Consider the following 25,434-nt stretch of genomic DNA (forward strand, 5'->3'; position numbering starts at 1 on the left):
TTCGGAGTGTAGTTCCAGAGAATGTAAATTTGACACATTTATCATGTTTTGTGAATGAAGAAAGATTGTCAGCTTTAAAGTCTTGTGGTGGGGCTACCAAGAGCTTGTGAGGTAACAAATGCACCTCACTTGCTGAACAAAATCAGTGAGCAAGGGTAACTTATACTTTCTACAGTTAATCCCAGACATAACCCATTGAGTGTATTCACCCCTACACGTATAAGTCACTTATACATAAGAATTCTTCAAGAATCCTACGATTACCACACTCTGTAAACTTCAGTTCCTTTGATGAGCCTGCAGGGCAGGAGAAGAGGCAGGGCATGAATGTAGAATGCATTTGGAGATGATGGTAGAGTGCTTATGGAGAGTATAAGAGTACTCTTATGTATAGAGTACTCTAAACATGGCCTTTAGTCTCTACTTCCCAGCTTAATATTTTAGTTCAATATTTTTTCTAGTCACATCTCATGACTACTGTTGCTGCTGTTAGTGATTTATAAATAATATTAAATAAATATGATTATTAAATAATTACTACCAAGTACATGTGTTCCACAGCCTATAAAATGATTTTTTGATAACTTTTGAATAACTGAAATGCTATCCCACTGAATATCAGCTCTGTCTGAGCCCTCCTCCTGGCAAAATCTACTCTAATCTCTGCTGCTGTGCATTTGACTGTTAGAAGTACACCAGTGCAGCCCTGCTAGCTTTGTCTTTCTGTGACAGGCTTATCCCAATTAGTAGCATTCTCCATGTTCATCTGTACAGTCTCATGCAAGATGTCCTTCTTAAAGACTAAATATTACCCTCTTATATATTAGACACTATTTTCTTTCTTCCTTTTTCTAAACAAGCTTCACTGTGGATCTTTATCCTATTGCAGAAAGAAAGGAGAATTACAACACAAAGGTTTCTCATTTGAGGAATTACTCAATTAAAATTTTTATATAAACAGTTAATGAAAAGTATCTTTCATGATGATATTTTAAAGTTATTTTTTAATTAGTTTGATTATTTAAAACTTTATAAACAATCTACTTGCAGATGATGTGATTTTATACATAAGAGACCCCCAAAACTCCACCTACAATCTTGTACAGCTGACAAACACTTTCAGCAAAGTAACAGGATACAGAATTAACATTAAAAAAATATCAGTAGCCTATGCAAACAAATGACAAAAAGAAATCAGAGAAATAATAATCACATAACCTAAGATAATAATAATCACAATAACCTAAGATAACAACAGCAACAAAACCATGGGCTAACACTAAGCATATAAAAGACTTGCATTATAAAAACTAATGAAAACTGGTGTGCTGATGCCTCCGAAAGCTAAGTTTGATCTACCTCAAGATCTAGCATGCCATCCTTAAGCAAATGCCCAAAAGACTCTTCATCGCAATACAGAGCTAGAACAAGTGTCTGTCCATCCATGTTTACTGCTGCGTTATTCATAAGAGCCAGAAATTGGAACCAGCCTAAACATCCACCAACTGATGAAGAGATTATGAAAGTTTGGCACATTTACACAACAGGATAGTGTTTAGCTGTTTTAAAAAATGAAATTAGCAGATATGTAGGTATATCTAGAAAAAAGTATCTGAATTGAGGTGACCCAGGTCCCCAAAGATAAGTATGGCTTCTCTCATATGTAGATGTTAGCTTTTAAGCCTGTGATATGTGTGCTACAATCCAGATAACCACAGAGGTTAGGTATCTAGTAATGGGGAAGAGAAGATCTCCCAGAGAATGGGAAGTAGAGTATGTTATTGAGACAATCTCTCAAAGAATAGGAAATCGAATATAGTGTCATAGACAAAGTGAAAACTAGAATTGGAGATTAGATAGGAAAGGAGATGGGAGAGAAGGGTAAAGGAAGGAATATAGGGAAGGACAACTACACTAAGGGCCATTTGAAAAACCACATGAACACCTATAGTGTAGACGGTTTCTAAAATATATACATAGATGAACTGTAGTCACCAAATAACAGGGAAGAGAATGCCCTAACTAGACTTCTTATGGCACCAAGTGCAACCTTCAGTGCCAGGTTAGGGTTGTATCTTGTTGAGTTGTTAGCCAAAACATTCCTATATAAACTAATTTTTATATACACCATATGCATTGAAAACAACATTATACTATTTAAAATTGCATTTTTTTCCTCAAGGAAAATTTTATAGATTTTTACTCATACATATGCATTTGTATGTCAATGAAAACAGTAAGATAAGAAAAACATTTCTTTGATTCCATTCCTGTTGGTAGTTTTCTAGCAACATCCCTACTCCAAGGGCAACTGTTAATGATAATAGAGTAAATTTGGCTGTTCTGGTATAGTAAGGGCTCATATTCCTTCCAGGTAATGTGAGTTTATTGAGTTTTGTGACTAGACTATAGAATTAGACCGTGTGTGGCATGGTGATATCAAGTAGGGAGGGGGAATCTCCAGTGATCTTTAAGGCAGCCTGCCCCTGAGAATCTGTTACTTGCCTCTGTATTTTAGCATGCAGCACAAATTCTACAGAGAGAATATTTTCAAAAAGAAATCTACTTAATATTTTAATTTTAGTTTTTATTTTTCATGAAATTCTTACAAATATTTAGTGATACTGAGTTTTCATTTATCTGAGAGTTTTAAAATGTGTTCAGTCAGAAACCATCTCTTATTCAAAAAAAGAAATAAACTGGTTGGTTTAACAGAACCATTTAGGTTCCTTTGCTAAATGATATTATCATAAAGTACATAAGTTAACATGTCCAAAGTACATAAAAAGTTCATAGACAATAATGCATATAATAAAGGCTGGAGGTTTTACTTTGTGTTCCATGCTAAATCTTCATCTTATGTATCATGTTCTGAGTAGCAGAGCTGGAAAATACACTGCATTTCAGTATGTTCTGTCACTGAATGGGGTTTAAGAAAGGTCCCAAGGTAATGAGGTATTTTTCCCTGCATTTGTGTGTTCATACATGATGTGCACATGTGTGCAAGGGTTCCGTGCATATGTGTATTCATACATGATTGGGTGTATATGCATCTGTGTGTGCCTGCATGTGGAAGCTGACCAACATTGATGTCAGAACTCTTCCTCAGTTGTTACCCTGCTTAATTACTGAGGAAGAATCTCTCATTAGAGCTCAGCCATATGTCTGGTTTAACTTCATCCAGGGACTCCCTAGCTCCACCTTCCAAGTGCTGGTGCTGGAATTACAAGCATGCAACTACACCCACCTGGAATGTTTTGTGGGCGTTGAGGATCTGAACTCTCCTCCCCATGATTGCGTAGTAAGCACTTTTCCTATTGGGCCATCTCCCCAGCCTCTTAGGTATCTTTCATTCACATATCCACTTAATCAAACGTCTGAATGTTCTGATATAGATACTGCTGGGTGCTAGCAAAAGATATTTATTAAAGTTTATATTTCTGGGAAGACTGGGAGAATTATATATCTATATATAAAATTTGCCAAGTATAATAGAGGTTTATGCTCATGTCTATGCAAAGCAGTTAACATTTTAGGAATACACATAGTTCAGTAGTGACTGCAGAGAGGAAATGTTCTAAACTATCTAATTCTTTCTCATGGCTGAAGAATTTAATACATGTATATAAGTATACATTCCCATTTCCTCCCTTCAGTTCCTCTCTCAGCCCCCCACTTTCCCCTCCCAACTTCATGTGCTCTTTTTTTTAAGAAAACAAAAATAAAAATAAAAGTACCAACAGCAAAACATTAAGTCCAGTTATGGCTGCCGGCCTGTGTGTGCACTGATGGCGGACCATGTCCTGTAGCACAGAGAGCCTGTGAGGGGTCACACCCCTGAGGACAACTGACTTCCGCTCCCCACCAGTCATTAGTTGTCAATAGTTCTTCAGCTAGGGGACAGACATCATGATCCCCTCCCCTATGTTTACAGGGGTTTTTGTCTAGCTTAGTCTTATGCAGGTCTTGAGCACAGCCACTGTAAGATTATGTGTACATTTGATCATGCCCCCTTGAATTTCTTTTCCTCTCTTGACCTCTGGGATACTGTGCTCATGAGCTTCCCTGTGTTTTTCCTGCTGAAAGTCTCATATGGCTTTTTGGATTTCTCACTGTTCCCTCATCTCCACTGTGTTTTTCTAGACTGTCTAAACTCTCCCTTCACAAGTGTTCACGTTCCTTCTTTCTTCCTCTCCTTCTCCTACATCACACCCAGTGGGCAGTGTGAGGCCAGAGGTTCCCGTGTCTGTTCATGTTAATACCTGTTTTTTCTTTCCTTATTCCACAAACTCATTTATTTCCCTTGCATTGTCCTCAACTCTGGTGACTATTCCACCTGTTCAAATCTGCCTTTCATCCTTCAGTGAATTTCATGTCAGCTACGGTCTTTCCTACCTCTCGAGTTACCTTTTCATTGTGTTATTGTTGCTTTTCTGAATGTGTCTCTCCATTGGAGTTTCTACTGTGTTCAAATGTCATTGTTTATTTTCTCCACATATTTCTTTATGTGAGCATCTTTGAGATCATTGTCCTAACACCCAAAGCTATTAAATTTACTATCAGATCTTTTCATTTGACATTTTTCTTTGAATGGCCCATGCTTCCAAATTTCTTCATATTTTTCTTTATGATTTTTGCTGAAAACTGACATTTGTGTATAATAACGAATTTCTGAAACTTATGCTCTCCTCACCTCTCAGCCCATATATTTTTTTGTCCAAGTAAACCTTTTGCAGTTATTCTTGATCTGACTTTATAGTATCAACCCGCAGTTTACATCAGTGCCTGGTTCTTATTATGCTTCTTAATAATAGAGATCCTAGCTGTGAGTAATCTCACCAAATACATTGAATTTTTTCTCAGTTTGTGAGTGAGCAGCCCCTTCTGAGTGTATAACCTAGCAGATCTCCAATGAGCCTGCCGTCTATTGACAGATAAGGAAATCAGAGTTAACCGCACTCAGACTAGCGTAGGAGTTGGCAGCTCTCTGCTTGTCTCCAGGGTTGCACCCCGGGACATACTGTCTAACATACTACCTCTGCCATTCTCACTTTACAGTCCCAGGATTCTCCTTAGAGAAGTCTCAGATGTCCTGCCTTCTCTGAGGCTGCAGGCAGCAGGGCCTCTATGGGGATATATTTAAGCACAGAGCTTCTTCTAAAGTTACTGTGCTACCTCAGCCTGCTAAACTGAGGGGACACTGATATAGACATTTCCTCACGATTTTCCTCTCTGAGGCAACAGTAGATTATTGCAGGGTTATAGTTGGGTATTTTTTCCTTTCCTTAAATTTATTTATTGGGTTTGTTTATTATTTGCATTAGCTTGTGACTGCAATGCATTATTATAATTCTCTGGTTTAAAGTAAATACATCCTCTTGAGGTTCTAAATCACAGAATCGGAATGGCTTTACTTGGCTATATTCATGGTTCACAGGTCTGTGTTACTTTTGGGGCTCTGAAGAAGAGCCCATGTATTTCTCTTACCCTGCTTCCAGAATGCCCTGCCTCCAGAATGTACTTTCATTCCTTGGCCCCCAGTTGGTTCCCTCATTTTCAGAGCCAGCAGATAGTATCTCACTTTGACCTCCTTTCTTCTGTGTCTTATTTATAAAGATCCTTATGATTACATTGGATCCAGACCTATAATCCTGGATAATCTTACCATTTATGGATTGTCAATTTAATGGCATCTATTATAAGATCAATTTTTTAAAAGTAATTTTTATATTATAATTAGATCATCTATGCCTTTCCCTTTCCTCTCTCCATACCCTCCTAACAACTTGCTTTCTTTCAAGTTCATGGCCCGTTTCTGTATAATTGTTTAACTTTCAAATAAATTTATATATTCCAAAGTACATAAATACAACCTACTCAGTCCATATAATGTTACTTGTATTTATGTTTCCAGAGATGAACATTTGGTATTAGATAAGCAGTTGGTGTGCTCTTCCCTGGGGAAGATATTTCTCCAGCTCTCAGCGTCCTTTGGTTGTCTGTAGTTCTTTATCTAGGGATTGGGACCTCTGGAGTTTACTCCCTTCCACGTTTGCATGTCTCTAAGTCTCTTCATTGTTCAGCTCATGTTTAGGCAACCATGTTGCTAAGATTTCATGGGTATAGCTTTAGACAGTTCTAGGATACACAATTTCACAGTAAACTGTCTGCTCTTCTGTTACAATCTTTCTGTCACTCTTCAAAATGATCCCCCAAGCCTTAGGTGCAGGAGTTGCCCAAGAGACTCCCAAAGTATTATCGGCTATTGTTTTTGCTCTTGTGTCCACCTGAAGTAGAAGATAAGTCCCTATTGCTGAAGACACAATTCACTTTAAGATGCAGGGCCCAGAGGCCCCTGAGCTGGGTCTGACCTGAAAGCCTCCTCCCAGCACTAGCTTCCATAGTACCAGAACCGCAGCAATGGCCAGCATGGCATGATGACTCTAAGGGTGCAAAGGTGGCATGCTTACCTTGGCAGTAACGAGTTAGGCTTCAGGCTTGTTAAAAGGAAAATGATGCCTGGTACCGAAAACCTAGTAACTTCCTGGGCCTGGCGAAGCCAGGTATTTTGGAGGAGGACCTACAATGGCTACGTTATTACACAAGCATAATTCCTAACTGTATCCTAAATATTTGTCCTTATACTCACAGGTAAGTATAGTTCTTACCTCTCATCATAAGACAGAGACTATTACAGAAAACTACAATCAATCAAAACGCAGCATTGTGGAGCCCAGTCCCCATTGATCCGGCTACATTACTTTTATTATAGAAGACCACATAGCTGCAGGTCCAAAGACTGAGATATGAGTATCTTTGGAGCATTATTCTACAAATACACACACACACACACACACACACACACACACACACACACGGAGGGGGGAGGTGTGCAAAAGTACTTAAACGTCTGGCAAGAGAAAAGGTCAGCTATTCTTAGCTATTGGGCATAAGGATAAATATTTAGAATTTAGTTAGGGATCATGCTGGTTTAGCAAAGTGGCTGTTATAGGTTCTCCTCCAAGATCTATGACTTCGTTAGGCCTAAGTAGTTGTGTAGGTTTTCAGTACCAGGCTTGATTTCCCTCTTCCTGAGCCTGCATTAAGTCCAATTAGACCTAGTAGGGTTTGAAGGCATATGTTGTTCCCTTAGCGTTATTGTGAAACAGATAGAGACCATTATAGCTGATCAGCTGTGAACCCTAGTCCCAACTGATATATCTAGAACATAATTCTTACAAATAAGGCTCAGGGATCAATGTGGAAGAGGGGGCAGAAAGTAAGAAACAGAGGAAGAGGAAGTTTACTGTGGGATTTTTGTCTAGAAATCTGTCAGAGAGGCTACATCCATGAAGTCCACCAATATGGCTGACTAAACATGACCTGAACAAGGATGACATCAGTAGACATACTAACATGGAAGAAGGATAGCCCACAAGGCTTCAACCCTAGATAAAATCGTACAAGCAACTAAGGAATGCTAAGATCAGAAATATTTTTCTTTAGGGAAAAGTATACCAGCTGGTTATCCAATATCACAGGGTCGGCTCTGCAAACATACACTTACAGGTAATGAAATATAGATGGAGTAGGTTGTATTTATAGATTTAGGAATACACACACAAATAAAGACAGTTAAAAAGAAAGAGGACATGAATTTGAATGAAATAAGATGAGGTCTATTTGGGAAGGATTGGAGAGAGAAAAAGACTGGAGAGAATGTTATAATGATATGATAATCTCTAAAATTGTAAATAAAATCAGCATACACAAAGAGATAAGGTTAAAATTATATAATGGTTCAATAACTGTCTTAGTCAGGGTTTCTATTCCTGCACAAACATCATGACCAAGAAGAAAGTTGGGGAGGGAAGGGTTTATTCACCTTACACTTCCACACTGCTGTTCATCACCAAGGGAGTCAGGACTGGAACTCAAGCAGTTCAGGAAGCAGGAGCTGATGCAGAGGCCATGGAAGGGTGTTTCTTACTGGCTTGCTTCCCCTGGCTCACTCAGCCTGCTTTTTTATAGAACACCCACAAGGGAACCTCCCTCCTTGATCACTAATTGAGAAAATGCCTTACAGCTGGGTCTGGTAGAGGCATTTCCCCAACTGAAGCTGATTTCTCTGTGATAACTCCAGCCTGTGTCAAGTTGACACAAAACTAGCCAGTACAATAACATTTCGCATCTTTATGGTTGTTTAGAGCCGAAGATTTTGCTTATTGGAAAATACCCATTATATTAAAATGCTAAAATTAAATTTTTTCTCAGTAGATGCCAACATTATTTTGAATTGGATTTACTAGAATTTTTAAAGTTGTGGTTCAAAACAAAACAAAACATGAAGTTTGTCACCTTATCCACCTAAGTGTGCAACCAATGACAATGATTGTCAGTATTGACAACCTAATATCCATTGTTTATCCTAGAAAGGAAATGTATTTCTCAGTGTAGCAGTATCTGTGTAATGCCAGCATTTACTCTCTTAATAGTAAGTTAGTTACATTAATGTTCCTTACTGTTAAGTGCTAAGAACATGCCCATTGATGCAAAGGCAACTGCTCCTACTGCTGGGCATATATACTCCATCTCCACAGCCCCAGAGCCTCCTCTCTCAACTAAGTTCCAACTGTTGCCTCCCCCTCCCAGGGTATTCTTCCCCAGTTAGCCTCTCAGTAAGTTTCTCAGGCTCTTTCAGTGTTTGGTCGGAGGGCATCTTCTCAGTAGCCACTTTCTATAGACTGCCAGGCCCTTCTCTGGGCCTTCTTTATCTTGCTCCTACCATGTTTGCCACTTAATGCACCAGTTGATGTCATCACTCAGCACACTTGCTGTCTGTCACTTCCCTTCACAGCTGAGCTCAGTGCTTTGTGTTTGTGTCTTTCTTTTGATGTACCCCTACTTCACCCTGAGGTTTATGCTTCGTGTAGTAAGAGCGAAAGAAGGGAGCCAACTGATTTTTAGAAATCTGTGGATGTCCTCCAAAGTGTATTTCAGAGTGATAAGAATAATTTAAAAGGATGGCACGTTGAACAAGTGTAGGTCATAATTATAAAATCCTATAAAGGTAAATAGAGAACAGTGGGGATCATTCAAAAATCCAATGCTGGAGTATTTTCCAGAAATGGAGATATATAAAGTTTTAAGTTGAAGAAGCATGACGGTTGAGCATTATAAATAAACAAATCCTAAATTAAATATATTAAGAGCCAAGAATAACAGAATATAGAAAATTAATAGCAATGTAGTAATAACTGTAGAGAACATTTTAATCATGTGATATCCCAGGTACTATTCTAAACACTTCCCATCTACCAATTAATCCTCACAATACGCTTTGATTGAAGCGTTATTACATTCATCTTGCGTATGAGAACACAGATACTTAGAAGTGCAGCCACTGGCCCTTGTCATCAGTTAATAAACTCTGGAGCTTCAGTTTAAAGTCCAGCAAAATGTCTAGGTGGACAAGTGCCCTGGCACAAAGGGTTCTAATCCACTCCTCATTCTGTGCCCATCCCCTCTGCCTCCCCCCCAACCCCCAGTTTTTGTGGTATTTTTATAGACTCCTGGGTCTTCTAAATGTCCCTTCATCTTCCTAGGACTGGACTCCTGCCCTCAAATTTAAGACTAGTGTCAGCAATCCAGTTTCTTATATCGGGAAGCCCTGGTCCTGACTGCACCCTCTCTGTTTTAGCTCATGATAGAGTTGCATGTGCCTTTGTTGGCTGGGACAGCCAGCTTCTACTTGTATTGGGAAAACCTTTCCTTTGCTGATGCCATCCTTATTAAGAATGGAGACCTCTCCTCATTCTTGGCATGCCCAGCTATGAACTGCACACCAATTAAGTCTGGTTTCAGTTTCATAGACCCCTCAGCACTTGCGTGTGATTGCCCATGGGTACCTCAATGTAGTTCTCATCTGTTAAGTTTCTCACATGTGATTTTCATTTCCAGGTAAAACATAGGATAATTAGCACATAGCATTTTTTTTTTGTTTTCTGCTTTAAAGTCTGGGGAGCAAATAGGGAAAATGTATGAGAACGGGCAGCCTTCACATGGAGTCCCTCTGAGAACATTTAACGTAGATGTGCCAATAGAGGGCGCTCTTCCCATTGCAAAACCCTGCACTGACCTGAGCAGGTCTTCTCTATTGCCACCTCCTTATTAAATTAAAATTAATTGAATTAACATCAGTTGTTGGGTTGCAGTGCTCACTGTTGATTTTTCCAATGTCATGTCCAGGTGTTACTTTGCTTTTCACGGGATACGTCTGTACTGGGCCACTTTGCATACAACAGTGCTTCACCGCCGAAGTCATACATCAGAGGTAACATTTGAATAATTCTAAAGAGAAATTACTGAAGACTTTCATGATCATTCCAAGAATGATCCAAGAATGTTTGAATATTTTATATTGGTATTTCCAATTTAAGTTGAAAATTATTTCCAATTTCTCTGCAGTCATAATTACTGCCTTTCCTTTCAATGTTAGCACCCAGGCAACAGATCACAGAACCCTCTCCGGAAGTGACAGAGATTGCATTTCCATTGTCTTTTTCGTTCTTGACATCTCCTGCCTCCTCTGTTCCATTTGTGCCAAACCTGTTGTTTTCTTCTTCTTGCTACCCATAACCACAGATTTATCTTTTCAGATTTTCGTAACTTTCTTTTTGTAAATTGGTCTTTGAATTCTAGTTGGGCTACACTTAAACATTACGGTGTGGTATATGTGCTACATTACCCTCTAACTTCTGTTCTAGCGTTCCCTCTACCGCGAGCTGCCTCAGCATGCTCCTGTACTATTCCAGTGTACTATTCCTGTACTATTCCAGTGTACTAGTCCAGTCCTGTACTATTCCTCCCCTGAAGACTGAGCTAGCCTCAGCCCTTCCCTTCACTGGGCGGTCAACACCGCACACTAACATCCCTTTGCCCTGCTGTGTTTGTGTGCTGCCATTCTGCTGTTTCTATGAAGAATAAACATTTCTTCAGGATTGTATCCCTGCCTGCTTGTTGCAGCTCTTGCCCTAGGACAGCTCACTGTTTTCTTGTGTTGGAGTCAGGCTCTTCCCCCAATATGGGGCTGCTTTGCTTCTGAAATGAATACATAAAAATTTGCTTTTCTTTTTATCTAAGGAGGTTATTGGGCTGAGGAAATGGCTCAGTGCATAAAGTGCCTGTGGTGCAAACCTGAGAGCCTGACTTTGGTTCCCCAGTGAAGCCAGGCAGAGCAGCGTGCCTATAGCCCTAGCACCGGGATACAGAGCAGATGGACCCAGATGCTCACTAGCTGGCCGGCGTAGCTTAATTGTCAGAGAACAAGGTGGAGGGTGAGCTAGGAAGACAGCTGGCTTTGATCTCTGGCCTCTACATGCACACACACACACACACACACACGCATACACACTCACACAAATATACGTATACTACACACACCCTTCCATCTCATCCTGCACACAGAGTGACCATAAAATTTAATTGCGGGGAAAGCAGCAGCACCAGATCCAAGATGGCGGCCAGCAGGAGGCTGATGAAGGAGCTTGAAGAGATCCACAAATGTGGAATGAAAAACTTCCGTAACATCCAGGTTGATGAAGCTAATTTATTGACTTGGCAAGGGCTTATTGTTCCTGACAACCCTCCATATGATAAGGGAGCCTTCAGAATTGAAATCAACTTTCCAGCAGAGTATCCATTCAAACCGCCCAAGATCACATTTAAAACAAAGATCTGCCACCCTAACATCGATGAGAAGGTCTGTCTGCCAGTCATTAGTGCTGAAAACTGGAAGCCAGCCACCAAGGCTGACCCAAGTAATCCAGCCCCTCACAGCACTGGTGAGTGACCCCCCAGCCTCAGCACCCACTCCGGCTGACCTAGCTGAAGAATACTCTAAGGACTGTAAAAAATTCTGTAAGAATGCTGACGAGTTTACAAAGACATATGGGGAAAAGTGACCTGTGGACTAAAATCTGCCACGAGTGATTCCGGCAAGTTTGAACAGAGACCGAGCAGTGCATTCAGACACCCCGCAAAGCAGGACTCTGTGGAAATTGACACGTGCCACCAACTGGCGTCCGCTTGTGGCAGTTACTAACTTTCTACAGTTTTCTTAATCAAAAGTGGTCTAGGTAACCTGTAAAGAAGGAATAAAAAATTCAGATGTTCTAAAAAAAAAAAATTTAATTGCCTAATGAGCTAAAATGAAGTACAATTTTAATCCCCTCCACCTGCTCACACCATCTTAACCTAGCTTTCTTTCCTTCCCTGATAATCTCACAATGTGCTATATTCGTAGTAGCCCCTACATAGCCCTAGTGCATGAAGAGCTTCATTTTCCATCACCACAAATTATAGGCCCTTGGTGGACCAGCCTCTATGTCATGTCTGCCAGCCTACCATCAGTTTCCCTCCCCGCCCGGCACAGAAACCCTTAAAGCCCATTTCATGAAGTCAGCAAACGTATTGCATTATTTGTGGTTTGGTCTGCATTGTAACCAGTGGGTGGGTGGGGGCTGTGCCCTGTGTTTGCTGTGCATGTCTCAGTACTGCTGCTGTGCTCAGTTGGGTGTCTCTTTTCTCATCATTCCCTTCTTTCCTCACACAAAGACCAGCTCTGTGTGTCTCCACCTTAGCCTAAGATAGCCCCACTTTTTATTTTTATTCCTGGTTTCTCTCTTACACCCACTTAAAGAGAACCTTAATAATACATTTTAATTTAAATCCCAGTGCAAGAATGGATGTCTTTTTAATAACTCAGGGTTCTTAAGAATCCTGTTAAGATGGAAGCCAGTGGTCTGGGTTAGGGTTTCCGTTGCTGCGATGAGACACAATGAGACACCATGACAAAGCAGCACGGTGAGGAAGGAGCCCTCTAGGGCTCATCTGCCTTATACTTCCATTTAAGTACTTCGCTTCCATAACAGTACTTCGCTCATCACTGAGGGAAGTCAGGCCAGGAACTCACACAGGGCAGGAACCTAGCGGCAGGATTGATACACAGACCATGGAGAGGTGCTGACTACTGGCTTGCTCCATGTGGCTTGCAGGGCCTGCTTTCTTATAGAACGCAGGACTACCAGCCCAGGGTTATCTCCACCCACAATCGGCTAGGCCTTCCCCCACTGATCGGTAAGGCTTGTCTACTTACACTCTGGTTACCAGTTTTTCAGTTGATGATCCTTTCAGATGACTCTAGCTTGGTAGGGTGATATGACACTATGAAGTTATTCAGTGGGAGATGGGAAGAGTGAGAAGCTGAGGAACAGTACAGAGACGGAGCTTTTATAGAGCAGTTCTGTTTTTAAGTGTTGATCCTTTCTCTCTAATCATATAAACTATGTTGGGAGTCAGGATATATGACTCTTAGATAGTTGAAAAAGTTAATTTTTAACTCTTCAGCATATTCTCTAAAAACATAAGCTGATAGGATACGGCAAGACTTCACACTTGCTTTAAGGAACAGGGTTGTTAAAAATAACTTTATGCTTATAAATTATTCTCCAGTACTTAAGACCATTTGAAAACATGGTCTAATCAATATTATTTAGTTTAATTGTTAAAAGGCTTTGCTGGTATCAGACAAGTGGCTGACAGATTTTCAACTAATTCCATATCCTGAAATAAAATGAAGTTGAATTATGGTTATTTTAAAAATTCCATTCATTATCCACTACTTATTTGGACATTCACAGAATGTTGCTTTTTGAAACTTTATTGAGTGTATGGTTTTCCCTTACAGGAAAACTAGGATTAGAAGAATATGCTGTTTTCTATCCGCCCAATGGTGAGTGATGTTTCTGCTTCCTCTGGAGGGAAATGGAAAAATAACAGCTTTTGTACTGGGGATGTAACTTTCTCATTCTGTCCTGAAAATGGAACACAAATCATCGTCTAAAATAACCCTTCCTCCTGGGAAAGGTGGATTTTAGTGCCTTCCTCTCTGTTTGTGTAGTTTAATGCCAAATTGTGCACATCTCCAGCTCTACTTAGGAGCAATAGAAGATTGGTGAGAAGCTGAGTCAGCGTAAATGTCCACATCTAAGACATGTGGTTTTCCTTGAGGAGCACTAAGCAGTTCAACTAGAACCTTCCCGTTGTGTCATTGGCACAGCACAGGAGTGGGGGGAACAGACTGCCCTGTGTTGCAGTTAATGCCTTTATAGGTGGCCAGTGTGGCATTTATTAAGTAGGGAGACTGTGAAGAAAATCCTTGACTTGCTGAGAAGTGATGTGACCCTGGGTTTACTCTTTAGGCATTGGCTGTACAGGGCTTTTAGTACACAGGCAGCAGATAACATCCTTGTCCTGATGGTACTAATCCACACCCTGTACAACTAATGCTTTAAAGGAGTTAAGAACTCGGGCATTGTAACTCAGTGGATCTGGGTTCAGATCCAAGCTCTGCCAATTTACCCCCTGCCCTCGGTAAGTTACACAACTTCCCTGACCTTGAGTTTCATTAACTTAGCATGTGGATAATGATCACATGAGGCATGCTATGAGACTCCAGCACAGGGCCTCACTTTGAGTCCAGGAAGTGCAGCCATGATGATGGTGTTTAGCAGTATTGGGGAGTCTGAGAGCCGGGTGTGTCCTGCCTGCTCCGGCTCGTGCTTTTCGGCACTGTGGCCTGCTTCCTTACACTCTTGTCCTGTTGCTCTCTCTTTATACATTTCCCTAAGTTTCCATTTGCTTTCATGGGTCTATTTGCTAATTATAAAAATTTCTCTCTAGTTCTAACCTCTTCCATGATTACCTCAAACCTAATATGACCCAACTGAGCATACATATTTTCCTGTGCCCCTCAAGAAAAAAACAATTAAAATTAAAATAGCAAGCAGACAACCTGTCTCAGTCAGCTGCCATTTTCTTCTACCCAGTCACTCAAGCCCTGAACCCTGGAAGTCATGATAGAGTTGTAGATGGTGCAGGCTTGCTCCATCCCATCTATGTCTGGTGCCTTTTGCTTTCTTTTGAGGTCGTCTTTTTCTCACCCTTACTGCTGCCTTGCCCTCCCCTCCCCCGTCTGATCTTGCCGTAGCCCATGTGGGTGTAATGACCATCTACATTGGTTCGTCCTCCCTACCTTTTCTAGTTTTCTGGGTTTGCCTCTGTCGTTCTCAGTTCTACATCCAAAATGAAAACCGGAAAATTTCCATTTTTCTTAAAGTTCCTTAGTGCTGCTGGAAAGTTTAATGCCCAGGCTTCTCAGTATGACATGCACAGGGGACCCCTGGGGTCTCACCCCATACAGTCCACTACTACCTAGCTTCATAAATCACCATCTCCCACCTCACTGTTTAAATTTAACATCAACATTCAACTATTCTCCCAGAGCCACAGACACTGACACCAGCACTGTGTTACCTCATTGGCCTTATCTGGAGACTTGACCAAATCCCAGTTTGGGAATGGATGCTACTAATATCTTACAGCACACAGAACAACCTCATAACAAAATGAAGGAAGGCTCTTGAAAACAATAATAAAAATATATTCCTTTAAATCTCTTTGCAAGCATAAAGTTGATAACTTTTTATTATCTATATTAATTAAATAAATTTAAAGTGCTCCTAACCACATATATACTTAGAACATAAATTTAAATAGAAGTGGAAAAACTCATTAAAATTTTATTTTAAATATAACCTCTGGATTCACATTTAAATGCTGTTTTTATTGTAATGGTTTGGAAATTTTTAATTGCTAATGTATCAAAGTCACAGTTTAAAAGTTTTAGTTTAGAAAGATAATGAAAACTCTAATTTATCCATTCTCTCAATCTCTGTCTTTCCTGATGTGTTACATGTAAGATGAGAATACAGAGGACTTTATTATCTCAACAAATGAATGTAATAAACTGTACTAAGGAATCCAAGTGAAAGGGTGTAAGCACTTCATCTGGTGCGAGATGAAGTGAGTCCGATGAGCGTTATAAAGATGGTGAGGAAGGGGAGGCACAGCCTGGTCAGAGTGAAGCATGCTAAACTCCGTGGGCTTTGTGAGTCTTAGCCAGATCAAGAGCTGTTTGTTTGGGTTCTCTGCTTCCCCCCCCCTTGCCAAGATTTTACTGTGTCCTTCATGGAGACTTTTTGGAGCCCTCTTTCATCTTAGTCAGGCTTGTCTTGAATTTATGCTCATACTTACATGTGTTACTTTCCATTTGGAAAGCATTAAATAGCTATGGGTATTGAATATCTGTGTTGTACTAAAGATTATACTGATTATACTAGTACACTCTAAACACTCATTTATGTTTGAGGGGAACTCAGTAAAAGTTCATAAAATAAGAATTCAAAGAAAATTGATAGCCAAAGTCACAAAGAATTCAAATTCATGACTCTGTGACTTCACTGAGCCTTGTTCTTTACATTGAATCATGGAGAACATCCTATGCTATATCTTGTCACACACTTACAGTGAGGTTTTACTTTAGTGTTTTTTATTTACAGGCCCTCATTGTACTTACAAACAGTAATTGCATTATCTGTCACCTCATAGAGGATGCTGAGCTGGATTCTGCAGATAATGCATGATGTTAATGAGGCCCTTGCTTATGTAGACAGTTGATGATTTCAGATCTTAGGAAAATGTAATGAAAATGTAAGTAAGCATGAGTGATATTGATGTGCACAGCCCTTTGGGCTGCTATGCAGATCACTAGCCCAATCTCTGTAATCTTTATTAAAAATGCCTTGTCTTGATTAAGCTGTCTCACTTAGCAGATCATCAGAATTTGTAGTAGTTGGAAATAACAATAGGTCCATTTCAACTCACTGGTTGAAATGTTTCAGTAGCGGCTTAACAGGGGAAGACAAAAACAGGTTCTTAAAAAAATATTTTATTTTCAAATATACAGGGGTTGGGGCATAAGAATGCAGGTGCTCTATCAAGTTAAATGTGTAGTTAAGAGATTTAGGGTAAGGGTTTTGTTTTTGGTTTTAGGGTATAGCTCCCTTTAGTAGGGTTCTGATAGGAGGCATTGTATACAGAATTATCAGTGAAAGCTACTGACATCTGAAAGCCTGCCGATGGTGAGTGTGTTGTACCTCAGAGACTCCGGACTCAGGATCAGACAACAGAGGAAGCAGAGATGCATGCCAGCTGAGCTACATGTGGGGTGGATGAATGGGCAAAGAAGCCCGTGGCCGTGTAGGCCTTCCTCATAGTCTCAGCACTGTTCTCAGAAGATGATGAGCAATTTGGAAAGTTGCTTAGTGAGCTGAGCATTTGGAGGGAGGAGCAGAAATTAGAAGGCTTTTGTAGAACCACAGGTAAGAGCTCACCAGTGCCCAATTATAGGCCCTGGATGGAGGTAACTAAATAAACGGTTCAAAAATAGCAGAGGCAGACTCTGCAGGCTTCGTGTCTCTTTCCGCAAGCATGTAATGAGCACAATTATATTCTTGTCACAGTGCTTATCTTAGTGGGTGGATAAGTAATATCTATCCTATGCTCAAAGAATTTGTGTTTTACAAAATAAAAATAGGCCAGTGAGATAAGAGAAGGAAAACGTCTTGTGTTAATTGCTGACTTGTCAAGTATTGTACTGTAGTACCCACATTGCTTTGCTATCCCACCTTCCAGTTGGCAACACTATAGGGAAAAGCTAGGCAGGCCATCACCCTCACAGGACCCATCTGTCATAAATCCAAATACTAAGAGTTGTAAGTCAGAGCTGGAATCTACTAACCTTGTGGAAGGCCAGGTTTGCATTCTCTGTCTCCTCCACCATCCCTAGAGTACAATAAGCTCACCTGCTTCCCAGCCTGCTGATGCTTTCACAGAGAACGGCCCTGGGACCACATCTGCATCCTGGGGTCTATATATTCAGGACTGAAACTGTCAAGCTTTGTGAGCTGGCTTTAGGAAATTTGGCCTGGAAATATGGGGTGGTCACTAAGAAGAATGACCTCAGCTTAGGGTCACTGTCTTTAGCCTGAGAGAGTATGGAAGAATAAATAGGTTAAATAACTTACCTCCCTCCATATCTATAGGCAGTGACAGAGCCAGGATTGCATAGTGTTGTCTGGGCATACAGAGAGTCATGCCTCATCCAATCAGGGTAGGTCAGCTAGTACAGGAGTGCTCTGTGATGAACTGTTTTGGGTGAGAAGTTCAAGGACTACTGGGAGCTAATTCTAGAGTGTTGCTGAGTACATTATATAAAATTCTAAAATAATAGGGTATTTAAAAAAATAAAAAACTTTGAAGGAGTAAGCCAAGGGCAGGGCTAGTGGGGAAGATCATTGCCTAAAGCCCTGTTCACTCAAAGGTTGAATAGGAAAGCATCCTCTTCAGGATTGAAGATTAGAGTCCCGTTTGTAGGGTGGAGAAAAGGAATGATGTTGGAGATATAGCCCAGTTGACCAGAAAGAGACTACACTCTATATCAGGAACCAGAACCAAAGGAGAACTAGAAAGCAGTAATAGTTCAAAGGGTCTTTTCCTGTATGTCAGGGGATGTGCTAAGCAATCCTAGAAACAGCATCCAGAAGGAGGCAGGTTGCTGGGATTTCCCAGTTTCAATTAAAGGTTAATAATAAGAATCTGGTAGAGAGAGCGTGAAGGTAAGTATGATAGAGTCTTGGAACTAGCTGAGATTAGGAGTGGCCAGAAGAACCACAGAACAACAAACCACAGAAGCAGAAGGTTTGGGAAACAGCTCACTCCTCCCTGCTCATCATTGCCATGGCAAGGTCAAGGTTGAGAGGAACCTTCAGTTGTCTGAAGCAAATCTAACCACCACGGGCAGAGAAACCCCCGATTTGGCTATCAGAAGTTAAGACTGCATAGGCAGAAAATATACTACATGTAAAGATGTCTGGGAAAGTAAAGGGAAGGAGTGTAGAAAGTTGATTTTTTTTTCCAAAAAAAAAAAAAAAAAATGGAGCCTGGCTTCAAAAGAAGGAATTTTACATCTACTTAGTGGATATGTAAGATCTGAGAAAAATAGATTTTTAGTGATGTGTGATGAGGGCATATATAGGAGTGGGAGGGTTATATATAAAATCTTTGGTTGAAAGGTTTCCATAGAAACTAAAGACACAAAACTTAGAAGGTCACTGTGCTTCTGTGCTCCACAATAGAAGAACAGATCCCGGCCCTCCTCCTTCACTAGCTGTGCACAGTGAACTTTTCTCCTCACAGCCATCGGTTGGCTGCCAGAGCATCCAGCCTCTGCCTTCTTCTCCCTTTGCCTGGCCTGACTGTGCCCCTCATCCCTCTTTAGCCTGCTATTTTTCTTGATAGCATTTATCACTGTCTGAATGTAGAAACGTATTTTATGATTTTTCCATAACAACCGGCCAGTTGCAGTCCTTAGAATAACATCCAGCATATCCTAGATGTTCAGGAGATACTTGTGGGGTAATAAACATGAAGGGGAGGAAGGAGAGCTGATGGACACGCTTCCAAAGCAGGGATTGGCAGGCTTGTTGTACAGCCAGCCAATGGGTAAACAGTCTGTTTTCCTGGCCACTGTCTCTCTGCTCCATCTTACTATTCGTTTTTGTAAATACTCCTTTAAAAGCATAACAGCCATTCCTAGCTCACAGTGAAATTATCTTGCTGACAGCTGGAGAAGTTAAGGAAACAGGATTTAGAGAGCTGAGAGGGGAACGGAAATGTCTTCCTGCTGAGGATGCAAGTGAGAAAAAGTCAGGAATAAACAGACAGGCCAGAGTTCATGCCAGTGACCTCAGCCTCCTAGTGTAGGGGAGGGAGGGCCTGTTGGGTGTTAAAAGAGAGACCATTTTCAAAGCATAGAGGCTAACCAAAGAGCGATAACAAGAACCTTAATAAGCACCAGAAGCTGCCAAAGTAGCCCAGTGTATTATAAATCTGCCACATGCTTTCAGGTGAGACACCAGAGAAAGAGTTCTTTAGACTTAAAGCAGGTGACACTTAAGACCCCTGCTGCCTAACTTCTGGGTGGTCTGGCCCACTAGCTCACAATAATAACTGGGCTCCCATGATGATGCTCTTATTGAATTGTTTTTAACAAAGAAATACTGACATTATTTTGTGAATGCCTATATCAACTGTATACATTTATTACAAACCCAAGCATTTTAATTCTGAGCCATAGTTATTAACTCATTTAACCATGTAAAGTAGGTTTGATTATGTTCTCTGATTTGTGGATAAGGGAAATGATGCTTGCAGAAGTTAAGAAACTTACTGAAAGGCACAAAAAGCTCCTAAGTGACAAAACTAGATTGGCCAAGCAAGTATGCTGTCACCAGTCATGGCCTTCACTGACTGCAGCAGGGCACTGGGCCATGCACTGAAACCTAGGGACAGTTACTATCCTCACCCTTTCTCTGTCACCATTTTTATATTGCCTTGAATGAGAACATAGATAGTATGTATCAGGGAGACTAGCAAGCACATTAGATAACAATCCAAGCCCATTAATTATCTCCCAACTGGAATAGTTCACAAAGAAGAAATGTAGCAGATAAGAACACAGACCCTATTCGGGTCCAAAAACAACTGTCTAAATGCACTGTCCTAGCTGTGACTGTGTAGGGAGGAAAATACTTAGGGGTTTTAGTCATCAGCTTTGAGAGGAGAATAAAATGGGGATCTGTGCCAGACCATTTTTTCTGAGGAACAAATCAAGAACCTCATAGAACCTCAGAGGGTTCCCACTTGTGACAGGGCTGGGGCAAAATTAACCATTTCTGCACATTTCCAGAAGGGTTGTATATGTATGGTCAAAATTGGGACTACGAAGTGACATCACAGGGAGCCGGAGTTTGACCCAGCATAGCACAAGCAAGCCTTGGGAGCAGCCCATGTCCTTTATGGCTGGGCATGCTTTAGACTGAGATCCAATTGTGAGTTCTTAGAACTCAGGCTAGGTGGCTGGTGCTGGTGCAGGTGTGCCTCCTTATTGGCTAGAAGTATGCAGCATTTCTATACGTTAAAATAAGCAATCACATCAATAAAAACATTTTGGTTTTTTTTTCTAGAGTGCATTGATAAACTAATTTAGAATACTACAAAATATTCAGTAGTATAAATTACAAGTAGTCTGTTTGGAACCAAGGCTATATAAATTCCAACTTTTCATGGAATGTAACAAGATATTTAGTGTGCTAAAGTTACACTTTAAGTCTTTCTTTGCAACTGATATGGACTTTGTGTAAAGTTCTTGCCAATTATTGTACCATATAGATTTATACTATTGCCCTGTCAATATGTCTCCTAAATCACTCCAAGAATATAATTATTAGTAAAATTGATGTTATGATATTTTAGATAAAGTGATGTTTACAAAAAATGCCTTGAAAATCTCACTGATCCTTGGCAAACTGGATGCTAGTGTGGGATGTAGTTGTTTAAGAGGAATGGACTAAAAGTTTAAGGACATTGCAATAGTTCTCAAATTTACTTCCATGCCCAGCCTTACAGCTTGATGCCCTTCTTTGTAAGCATGTATATTAGTTTCTACTGCTCTGCCATCACAGTAGAAAATGAATTTGAATGTCTCATCAGGAGTAGATTTCTCTTCAATCTAGTCTTTTCAAAAGAAACAACTGAGCTGAGAGACACAGATAGTGTAGCAGAAAGCAAAGCAAAATGATAGTACAACCCAAAGAGATTTGAGCAGGCTGATCCAAACCTGTGTATGTGTGTGTTGGGGGAGGGTGCTATGCAGGGCAAGGGGACTGGACAGACCATTGGGTGTTGCCCTGTTGATTTTTTTTAAATGTATTGTAAATATTTATGAGGTGTGTGGTACATTTACTCATGGGAATAAGGTTATCTTTTTGCTCCTTACAAATCCTGGTAAACCCTACCGTGGCCTTTATAGGGCATTCCTTCCCATGATTCTATTGAGAAGCCCACAGAGGAAAAGGTCCAAATCATACATAATGCATTGCTATTACAGTTAAACCTTAAACCTGGGCATTTGAGGCTAATAATAAGTTGACTCCTTGCTAGTACATGAGTCACAGTCAGGAAGGGATAACGACTTACTTAGTTTCTGACACAGTGGGAACAACCTAGCTGCAGTCAAGGATGCTCATGCACATAGCTGCAATCTGACTATACCTGGACTCACAGGAGCAGAATGTCAGCTCTCTCCTTTCTAACTCTCACCTTGGACGGAGGCACAATGGTAGTTTTCCACAGTTGCCTCATGACTAACTCTTTGCTTACTCAGTCTCAGAGTTTGAAATTGTCTAGTTTACTTTTCTAAGAGTATTAAAACAACTGTTGTTGGTTACCAACACTGTCTTTCTGACATTTCAGACAAAGTCAAAGCAGAAAGTAGAAACCTGTGCATTTGCAGTTTTGATTCTTTAACTCGTGCATGAAGCAGCAGTGTGTGACTGATGCTCTGTTTACGTTTCAGGTGTCATCCCTTTCCATGGGTTTTCCATGTATGGTAAGTTGGCCTGATATAGTCATCAGTTTTGTTACGTTTGGGAAATTTCAGCATAGTGGGAATGCTCATAATCTCACCATTTATATAATGAATTCTATACATGTAAACCATTAAATTTAGTATTTTTATATGTCTATTTAAGAAAATTCAAAATAAAGATGACAATTGTTCAGATAATGCTTTCCCAGCAGATGAGGATTAAAGCACACTGTGAAGGTTGCGATGAGCTTTGCCGTCAAACCTAATGGGATGAGAACACGTTAACATTTAGCTTTACTATAGTAATAAAACGTCAGGGAACCAGCACAAAACCAGGCATATTAACCAATGCTAATGGAATCAAACAGGAGCCTGAGACATAAGCTCACATGCTTGTGGATGCCTGGCTTTTGTTTTTCTTTTTGACAAAGAAGCAAAAAATGCTGGAGAAAATACAGCATCTTCAACAACTGGAGCTCATCAGATGGGATGGCTGCATGCAGAAGAAAGAAAACCGATCAGTACTTATCACCCTGCACAAAATTCAACTTCATATGCATTAAGGACCTCAGCATAAGACTAGATAGCCTGAATCTGATAGAAGAGAGAGGGGAGAATAGAGTTGAACTCACTGGCACAGAAAGGACACTCTGACCAGGACCCCACTAGCACAGCACTAAAGCCAACAGTTAGTTAATGGGAACTCATGAAGCTGAGATGCTCCTGTATGGCAAAGACGCAGCCTACAGAGTGGGAAAAGATATTTAGTAATTATACATCAGATAGAGAGATGGTATCTAAAATATATACAGAACTAAAAAACCTGAACATCAGCAGTACAAATAATCCATTTAAAAATGGTGTACAAGCTGGGTGGTGGTGGCACATGCCTTTAATCCCCGCACTTGGGAGGCAGAGGCAGGTGGATTTCTGAGTTCGAGGCCAGCCTGGTCTACAGAGTGAATTGCAGGATAGCCAAGGCTACACAGAGAAACCCTGTCTTGGAAAACAAAAACGAAAAACGGGGTACAAAACTAAGTAACTAAGATCCAGCTATACCGCTCTTGAGTCAGTCTATCCACGATCAGCGGATTCTGTCCTACCTCAGCGAAATGCACTGCTCATCGTGTCCATTGCTGCTATAGTCACAGTAGCCTGAACTTGGAAACAGGTTGTATGTACTTTGACTGGTGAATAGATAATAAAAATGTAGTGCATATATACAAGAGAAAAATGTAATTGTGAAAATAGCAAGTAAATGGACAAAGCATCCATTTTATTCTCCATGAAATAAATAACCTAGACACAAAAGTACAAATCTTGTATGTTTTCTCTTATGTGTGGACATTAGATTTTAAGCCTTCAATATGTGTGCTACAATACAAATAACCTCAGAGCTTAGGTACCTGTAAGGGGCTAGGGTAGAGGAGAGACTCCCAGAAATGGAAACTAGAATACAATGTTATGGAGCATCAAAGGGAGACTAGAATAGGAGGATTAAATAGGGAGGGGCATGGGAGAGAAGTATAAAGCAGGGAATATGGGGAGGGCCACTTGAAAACTATATGAATACTTCTATAGAAGATTTATGAAATATACATACATAAAATATGTATATTTAATATATCTGTATGTAATAAATTAATATATAAACATTTAATATTTAAGTTATATTAAATTTTATATGCTTTTGATACATATAATATATAATATACATTTGACTATATATGCATATATGAATGAAAATAATCTAAATGAAGTCACCAAATAGTAGGGGAGACAATGTCCCAACTAGACATTTTGTGCCCCCAAGTAAACCCTCCAGTGCAGGAATAGGTTACATCTTGTTGAAGCATTGGCCAAAGGAACCCCAAGGAAACCTCCAAACGTATAGGCTATGTCTAAGGCTGGTGGACGCTCTCTACAATCTGATGGTGACTACTTTTTTCCTTTTCATTGATTCTTTGTGAGTTTTACATCATGCACCCTAGTCCCACTCCTTTTTCTGCCCCCTTGTATCAGCCCTCCACCCTTAGTGTGTTTTACAATAAATTCCTCTGTTCACTTATCTTCACTAGCAAATGTTCATCTCCCTATCCCCTCTACAACCATTGACGGAATATAAATCTTCAGGGAGGGTTGGCACCCAATGAGATCCTCCCCATTGTATGACCAGATATTGCTCTTGTGCATATCTGTGTAGGCGTTCATGGTCACTGTACACTGAAGAGTGCAATGGCTGTGTGATGTCAGGAAGTCGGTGGGCCATGACTTTTATTTTTCCACTGACTCCTGCTCCCCCCAGCTCTTACATTCTTTTCCCCATTCCTATACAACGGTTCCAGACACTTGGAGGTGGTAACACAGGTATCCCATTCAGGGGTGAAACATACCCATTCATGGCTGAGCATTCAGCTGTCACTTAGCTCCATCCTTTCAAGAGTCATGAGCATGCGCAGTTACCACTGTCCACCGCATAAAGAAGCCAGAAGATAACTGGGGGTGAATATGACAAGGTGTATTATATATGTGTACAAAAATGTCACAAAACTCAGTATGAATAATTTATACTAATAAGTAGGAAAATATTTGCAGTAAGAACTAAGAAGGAAATGGGTTTATTCTGATAGATAATATCCGATTGTTAGTAAATATCATACTTAGCAGTATTAAAAGTTTTGTCTCTAAGAAACAGATAAAGATGCTCTCTTAGTAATGTTTATATGGTATAATCCTTTGAAAGTCATAGCCAATGAAATAAAGTAAGATAAATAAGGAAATAAATACTAGAAAAACAAAATAAAACTTTTATTGTTATCAGATACTGTGTTTATGTGCATAGAAAATCCAAAAGAATAATCAGATAGTCTATGAGGACTGATAAATGAATTTAGTAAGATTCATGAATACACAATCACTACAAAAATAAATTTTCTTCCTATGCTCCAACAACAATGGTGCAGAAAAATTACATATTTTACAGAAGCTCCGATTTAGTGAAAAGTGTAACATGTCACCTTACAGATGTGCTGTGGGGTGGGGTC

The 25,434-nt window shown here is 40.2% G+C and overlaps 1 protein-coding gene and 1 pseudogene across 2 annotated transcripts in view; both read left to right on the plus strand.

The window, feature by feature from the left end:
* Nucleotides 1–25,434, plus strand: part of Tbc1d19 (TBC1 domain family member 19) — a 104,635-nt gene that overhangs the window by 55,123 nt on the left and 24,078 nt on the right. For both annotated transcript variants that reach the window (XM_021162116.3, XM_029477606.2), the window contains 3 exons: nucleotides 10,249–10,333; nucleotides 13,748–13,792; nucleotides 22,379–22,411. In XM_021162116.3, coding sequence (XP_021017775.2) covers nucleotides 10,249–10,333; nucleotides 13,748–13,792; nucleotides 22,379–22,411 — 163 coding nt within the window. The remainder of the gene's footprint in view (nucleotides 1–10,248; nucleotides 10,334–13,747; nucleotides 13,793–22,378; nucleotides 22,412–25,434) is intronic.
* Nucleotides 11,477–11,975, plus strand: LOC110294113 (ubiquitin-conjugating enzyme E2 L3 pseudogene; annotated as a pseudogene).

This window comes from Mus caroli, unplaced genomic scaffold (assembly GCF_978045245.1).
Source record: "Mus caroli unplaced genomic scaffold, Mus_caroli_1 scaffold_4, whole genome shotgun sequence".
Taxonomy (NCBI): Eukaryota; Metazoa; Chordata; class Mammalia; order Rodentia; family Muridae; genus Mus; species Mus caroli.